The sequence below is a fragment of the Pteropus alecto genome, unplaced genomic scaffold (assembly GCF_000325575.1).
Source record: "Pteropus alecto unplaced genomic scaffold, ASM32557v1 scaffold270, whole genome shotgun sequence".
NCBI lineage: Eukaryota > Metazoa > Chordata > Mammalia > Chiroptera > Pteropodidae > Pteropus > Pteropus alecto.
Genome location: NW_006430735.1, coordinates 2565071 through 2573137, shown reverse-complemented (window position 1 = coordinate 2573137; position 8067 = coordinate 2565071). Strand labels below are relative to the sequence as shown.

The window sequence follows — 8067 nt, the reverse complement described above, 5'->3', positions numbered from 1 at the left end:
GTCATAAGACAAAGTTATAAGAAAAGCTTCATGATCTAATCAAAACAGCTCTTCATGTGTTCTTCAAGGGAATGAGGGTGCTTGATGTTAAAGTGTCATAGGACTCCACTTTAGCCACTTCTTATAGATCATCTGTTTCTATCTATGAAAGGGATTGGAGTACAGGAATACGGATATATGGGTTAGAGTTTATTTTTGGGACCCGGGGCATAGGCAGAGTCATCTCATTCCAGGTTTTCTCATAACACTGTAGTATGGCTTTGTGTTAGGGATGCTGCTTGGATTCTTCCAGAACTTGCTGAGAATCAGGTACAGTGGCTCCTTGGATGGTTTTTCAAATGCTTCTCTTAGAGATTATAGCTCTAGTGGTGCTGCTTTTGATGAAAGAGGAAGTGATAGGAAGATGCTTATACTGTAGAGTAAAACTTAGGTACTGAATGTAGGCTGAAATGTGGCCAAGTCCTTTCTAAGGCAAAATAGTAAACGGAATTTAGTTTGTGTGCCATCTTCCCTTTTCTTTTTATCCCACCTTCTTGTAATCCCTTTCCCATACTTGGAGATAGCAGTTCCCTTTTGAATTCTTATTTTTCTCTCTAGCTGGTTTTTGCTGGTGAATAGATATAGTATCAGCCATTTACATTTTAGCAAAAATGTATTCTTTTTCATCTTCTAGGAATAATTGCTTATATGATCTTGACTATCTGCCAACTAAAGTGTTCGTTCCATGTTAAAGGAATTTTAGGTAAATTCTATTTGGAGACTCCCATGTAGTAGGATGAATACTGTCAGTGCCATTAGGCTGGGAGTGAGTGAACTATTACCTATCATGTAGGAAACACCAAATTCAAACTCTTTGACTCCAAGACAAAGCAATTAGGACAAAAATCTAAGGTAATAATTTTTTTAGACACAGATTCAGAGCAACCCTTTTTTTTCAGGTGTAATGGATCCTTACTTGGTTCTACAGCAACTGCATTGTAATGGTGTCTTGGAAGGGATTAGGATATACCGTGAAGGATTTCCAAATCGACTGCTATATGCTGATTTTAAACAAAGGTAAACATACATACCGGGATCCAAGAAGCCTGAGGCAGTCTATTCCATTTTCTTCTCCTTCTGAGTGTGTAGGCATGTATTTTTTGTTTGGTTGATGTTCTCTAGACAACAGATCGATGTGTTTTTGTGGTGGTGAAATATATGATGACAGAGTTCCATTATTATTTCCCCTTAAATCCGACATTCATGTAGCTGTAATATCCTTAAATCTCTATTAATGGATAATAGACCCACATAAAAGAAGAAATATATACAGAAGAAAGATATGAAGGCTGAATTGAATTTCTGAAATGTTGTATATACTTAATCGTAGCTGCCATCTAAGTAGGCTGTTGCTTGACTAGCAAACGTGTGAAAGGAAGGAAGTCAGCAGTGTGTATGGCAGTAGGCCAGAGAGGCATCTTTGCTTTCTATTTCTTGAATTCTTGAAGTGTAAATTACAGGTCATCAAGCAAATTTGAGCAAAGTATGGTAGCATAGATAGAGTACCTGTCTCAGAATTAAGAGGCATATTTCTAGTTCTCCACCAACTTACCATTAGGGCAAAGGAATCTTAGAATTGTCTCTGCTTTTCATTTTTCTTATCTGTACAATGGAGACACTTAGGCTTGCCTCTCTCTCTTTCTCTTCCCAATCTCTACCTCCATCCCTAATTGAGAAGAGAATCAAATGAGGTTTTCTCTACAGTAGTATGAAAAGTACAAACTATTATACCATAGTAAGGATTATTGCATGTATCTCATTATTATTGCCAAGAGTTTTATGAAAATTGAACATATTAGTAAGAGATAGTCTGTATCTCCTTTCACCTTACAGGTCCAGATTATTTTTTATTTGAATCATATGACCTCGACCCCAGAATTTATTCTTTACCTATTTTAAATTAGGTACTGTATTCTGAACCCAAAGGCCTTTCCAAAGAGCAAGTTTATGAGCAGCAGAAAAGCAGCTGAAAAATTACTTGGCTCCTTGGAGATAGACCATACCCAGTACCGCTTGGGAATCACCAAGGTAACCAGAACACTACAAAGAGTGCTTTCGGAGAAGAGTGGGAGGAAAGAGAGTGCATCTTAAAATACCTACGAAAGTTCAGTTATAAGGCATTCTACAGCTCTTGTGACCACAAAAATACAAATAGAGCTAGTTGAAAGTGGAAACTTCTGTGCTATTTGAAAGAGAAAATGTTATGCTTCTTAAACCTCAGTCCTGGCTACATTTACATTTTTATAATCATTTATCTAAACAAGTTTGTGCCTAGATATAAAATACTGAATCAACCTTCGTGTGCTAAAAAAAATATGTATACATATCAAGCTAGAAAAAGGTGAATCAACTTGTTGGCATTGTCTGTGTGTGAACTGATTCATCCACAAGTACTGTTTTAGGTGATTAATTCCAGAAGACTGAGTAATTAAAAACTTAAAGATCAAACCCACTGTCCAAAAAATTAATCCAAAGTTAACTTCCTTAAATGTGATTCACTAAATTCTCTTTCATCTTTGATGATCTTGGTAGGATCCACATATTTTGGGATACTTCTAAGAGATTTGGTTTTATCTGACAGTCAACATCAAGTTCTTCCTAATGACAATTTAAGGACTAAATTATTTGAAGGAGAATTGGAGGGCCTGGGTTGAAGAACTCACAGGAAAAGAACTCTGCAGGACGTGATTACATGTTACTTATCTCCCACATATTGAGTACCTGAGAGCCTTGTTTCTGCTATTATTTCTGTTGATTTCCACTACTGGTACCTTACTTCCTTGTGTATTTAGTTATTTTTGTGTGAGTTACTAATCTAGGCCAGGACTAGCACAAGGTGAGTGAGCCTCTAAAGGCACAAAATTTGAGGAGGCACTCACTCTTAAAATTATGCTTATACTGATTTGTACAGCCCTGAAAGTGACAGCCTTCTTAAAATTTGTGCCTTAGAAACTTCACTCACCTCATCTTGGCTATTACTAATGATAGTAAGTAAAAAAAAAAATTTACTATCATAAAAAATTTACTATCAAAAAATTTTTTTTTTACTTACTATCATTAGTAATAGCCAAGATGAGGCTCAAAAAAATATTTATGTGAATTCTTTAATGCCTAGAACAAAAATGCCTCTCTCTAGAGCAGGGGTCAGCAAACTATAGATTAAGGGCCATCTCTATGGCCTTTTTTTTTTATATGGCCCAGTTGCTAAAAATGGTTTTACATTTTTAAAGCGTTGTATAACATTTTTTAAAAAAGAAGAATATTCTACAGAGACTCTATGTGGCCCACAAAGTCAAAAGTATTTATCATCTGGCCATTTACAGAAAAAGTTTATGGAATCCTTCCTGGCACTTCAGAGCACTGCCTGCCTGGGCCTGTCTTAGAACTTAAGCCAAGTTCTCTGGACAGCCTAGAAATTGTGAATAGATAAGGGAGAAGAGAGTCTGAGTTTTTAAGGAACCAATATGACCACAGGATAAAATAAAATATTTTTTGCAAACTTAAAATTTATGAAAACAAACATTCTAAAATGTACATTTTATATATCAAATAGAACCTAATAAGAAATAGAATTGATAAACAAATACATCACTTGCTCAAAGGGTCATTCAACAGACATTTACTGAATACTCATTATGAGTAGAACTAACATGTGACTTATTTCTTTTAGGTGTTTTTAAAGGCTGGCTTTCTGGGCCAATTGGAAGCAATGAAAAATGAAAGACTATCTAAAGTCTTCACGTTGTTCCAAGCCAGAGTACGGGGCAAACTGATGCGAATCAAATTCCAGAGAATTCTGGCTGAGAGGTGTGATATCCCTTCCCTGCATCCCCACTGCTAGGGCAATGATGTGCCTCAATCAATGTGCTCTTATCTCATTGCCTTATAATAGCTCGAGGTTGACCGACCTCTTCTGCTTAGGCTGGGACTTAAAAATTTTTAAATCATGAAACACCAAACAGAACACAAAAGGCTTTCTTACTGCCTTATCCAACCAAGTATAAGTGTAATTCATATATTTCTTGCATTACTTGCAGGCTTCCCTTTGAGAAATTCCTTAAAGTTAGGGAAATTTGTATCTCTGAGGGTGGTGTGACTCACTGTTCATAACAGAAGCAGACCTGGAAGAGTTTGCGTGCATCCCACATCCATCTCTATGGGGAAGTTTGCTGGCAAATGCAGAGGTGTTCTCACCACTTTACAACCTCCCCTGAGTCAGAAACTGTGGCCCTTGGTGACTTGTAATCATAATTCTCTTACTTCATTTCAGGCAGATTCACTAAGGACATTTATCACCACATTTGGACACTTAGGTGTAGGTTATGTCTATTTTTTAATAGACTCATGGAAAGCAAGCTAGCAAAATCTCCAAAGGGACTATGAGCAAAGGGTTCTGCAGTTATATTTACTTTTTCTGCAGCATAGTTTACATTCTGGAGAGAGGTCCACAGGTTTGGTGTAACTTGCTTAATTAACAATCCGTTAATTCCTTCTGTTGACTCAAAGAAGAAAAAGATCATTACATGGTGATGTCAGTGATATTAAAGCAACGTCTCTTAAGAATATTCTATGATCCTCATATAGTGCTCAGTGTGGTACGGAAGTTTATGAGAATTTGGGGATGAGGGGACATGGCTTTTAGGATCAGTTGTATAAACTTGGGTAAGACTCTTAATTTCTCCATACTTCACTTCCTTCTTCTTTAAAACAAGGTCTTTACTATTCATATTTTCTAAATCATAGGATGGCTTTTAAAAATTATTACAAAATATTTCAAACATGCAAAAAATACAGAATATATTATAATATGCACTCATGGAGCTATCATCAAAGTATATCATCTCTTTACATTTTTTCTGTAATTGATCAAAACTTAAAAACTTAACAAAGGTGAAGCCCCTTGTGCATTTCTTCCTTGATCGAAGTTCTGTAAAGATATGGAGATATGCAGATATCCTTAAAAGGTGACTTGATTTTTCATGTTTTCAGTTTTTATGTAAATAATATTCTGTATGTATTATCCTGAAATTTCTTCTTTACATTCAATATTAGTTTTGAACTTTATTAATGATGATAAATCTAGTGCTAGATTATTGATTTTAACTGCTGTATTATATTCCATTGCATAAATATATCACAATTTAGCCATTTTCCATTTCAAATAAATTTACAATTGTTTTGCTGTTACAAATAGTTCTGCAGTGACTTCTTTGCAAATGTCTCCCCCTGAACATATTCAAGAGTTTCTTGAGGATACTGTTACTCGAAATGCTGGCTCATGCTAATAGTTTGTGGATAGCAGAGTGTGGACTGAGGCCCACACTCTGAGTGGCATTTCTCCAGGGTATGAATGATTAGGTTTCAGGTCATATATACTTTCAGCATTATGAGATATTGCCAAAAAGCTTTCCAATTTACTCTTCACCAGAAGTGTATGAAAGTCCCTTTGCTCTATATTCTCACCAGCTTGTGATATTTCAGACTTTAAAAACTTTTGCCAAACATCGTATTTCTAACTTTGGGGAAAGTTATTTCCCTAAGATGATGTTTTCTGTAGTTTTTTTTTTTGTTCATTTATTTGGTTGTTTGGTTTTTTTTTTTCTTGTAGACAATGGTGTATTGCGTGGAGGACATTCTTTCTATTTTGTTTTTGAAGCATTTTTACTGGGAAAATGGTTAAATTCTTTTTCTGTATCGAAATAATCACACGATTTTTCTTCATTAAACTATAAATGTGTTGCATTATGTTAAATAGATTTTTTTAAAAAAGCTAAATCTACATTGTTTATGAAATATTATCTTTCCCATACAATGGTAGTAGAGTCATGAGAATTTATGCATCAATATTCATAATTAAGTTTGGCCTGTAACTTTCTTTTCTCCTTCCATGTTATCTGACTTTGGATCAAGGTTGCCTTATCCTAATAAAAGAGTTCGGGAATGTTTCATCTGTTCAAAATATGAAACTATTCATTGTGATTACCTACCCCTTGAATGTTTGGTAAAATTTGCCTATAAAATCATCTAGATCTGGTGCTTCTTTTGTGATTTATAATTACGATTCAATTTATTTAATATAGGCCTATTTTACATTTCTTTTGAATTTTCCAATTTGCTAGATTGACTTTTAATCCCTAAAGTATCTACAATTATGTTTCTAGAGCAAATCCTAAATTATTGTAATCCTAGAGTATTGTTTATTTGTGCCTTCTTTTTTTGATCACTCATGTCAGAGGTTTAGTCTAAATAAACCACATTTTTAAAATTTTATTTTTATTTTCTTGTTTTCTAGTTTGTTAGTTTCTGATCTCATCTTTATTCTTACCTCCTCCTTTGTGTTTATTCTTAACGCACAAATTTTTTTCAGTATGTCTAATCAGCTATTTCATTCTTCCACTGAGTATTTGATTTCAATGACTATATTTTTCAGTTTTAAACATTTTATTTGGTTCTCTTTCAAATCTGTCTGCCTTTTTATTATAGTGGCTCAGTTTTTGTTTTTCTTTTTTTAAAAAATTCTTTATACCTTTAATTTTTAACAATTATTTTATGGTCTCTAGAAGAATGTTCAATTATCTGAAATTTTTGGGTTTAATCAAACTTTTTATTGTAGGTGCTCACCATCACTGATGATTGATTTTTTAAAATGTGTTTTGTAATTTTGAATTGTAAGCTCATCTTTAGGAAGGTTTTATCTAAGAATCTCTGGTGCTTGATATTAAGGTGTTTCCTTCAGTGCGATTTTGCATTTTCCTCCCCCAAGGGCCCAAAGGGTATTTATTACCAGTGTAAAAAAAAAAGATCTTGCTAATTTCTTGTACTAATCGGGTACTATAATTTAAACTTCAAACATTTCAGTGGTTCTGGTCCTTGATTTAAAAAAATATATATCTAGTGTGGGATTTCTTTACCCTAAGCTCAGACCAAATCAGATATACTTCTCTTTGACATTTCTCTGTGCCAGTGAGTGAAATTTTTAATCTTCCTTTTCATTAAGGTGAAATTCTTTGAAGGTCTTAGCTTGACACTTTATCCACATGGATATAAAAGTACAATAGCAAGACTATCTCCTTCCAGGAAGATGGCCAAGGTGTACATGCATTCACTTATCACTCAGGTTTTTAGCTCCCTCTTTATTTCTCACTCTTTTTATGCTCAGCTCTCATTTAAAGGCTATTTGTAGTAGGAGCATTTTTCAGGATATCTATCTAATCCACAATATTGCCAGCCCCAGAAGTACCTCATAAGGCTTTTGCCAAAATCAAATGAGAGCCTAGATGTAGAAGTGCTTTGAAGACAAATGAGAATTTATAATGACTCCTAAAAAGATGTGCTTATTAATAATCTGAAATTTAGGAAGTAACTCTTATATTTTGAGTTAATTTGCTTTTCTTTTTTCTCTCTTGATTTAGGGATGCGCTTCTTTTGATCCAGTGGAATATAAGAGTTTTTATGGCTGTGAAGAACTGGCCCTGGATGAGGCTTTTCTTCAAGATCAAGCCTCTTGTTAAATCTGCTGGGATGGGAAAGGAGGTAGCTGGACTGAAAGAAGAGTGTGTGCAACTGCAAAAAGCCTTGGAGAAATCAGAATCTCAGAGGGAGGAACTGAAAGCAAAGCAAGTCTCCCTCATCTGGGAAAAGAATGACCTGCTTCTTCAGCTGCAGGCTGTGAGTGGCCCCACCATTTGTTCTTCAAATCAAGTTTTTAATTAGATTCCCTGTTTTGCAGGCGGTGTTGACTTGAAAAACAGCACGTGCTTTTCAAATACTATAGAATTTCATCAAACAGACATGGGAAACACTTAAAGAGACACCCTATTTCATAGAGAACTGATTTTATTGACAGAATATCTTTGATAAAGAGACAAATTATTAGATGGGATTTAACTATGTAAAAGTACTATAGTTCTGTTATTGCATCCGGGTTTTAATTTAAATTCTGTGTCAAAGTACCAGTTTTTAGTAGGTCCTGAGAAAAGCTTTACTTAGATTTTCAGGATTATTATAGTATATGCCTATTCTTTTCCT

The 8067-nt window shown here is 34.6% G+C and overlaps 1 protein-coding gene across 1 annotated transcript in view; it reads left to right on the top strand.

Moving 5' to 3' along the window:
* Positions 1 to 8067, top strand: part of MYH15 (myosin heavy chain 15) — a 123208-nt gene that overhangs the window by 53521 nt on the left and 61620 nt on the right. Inside the window, 4 exon segments of the mRNA XM_015594958.1 lie at positions 939 to 1056; positions 1944 to 2067; positions 3710 to 3846; positions 7452 to 7707. Of these exon segments, the coding sequence (XP_015450444.1) occupies positions 939 to 1056; positions 1944 to 2067; positions 3710 to 3846; positions 7452 to 7707 (635 nt within the window).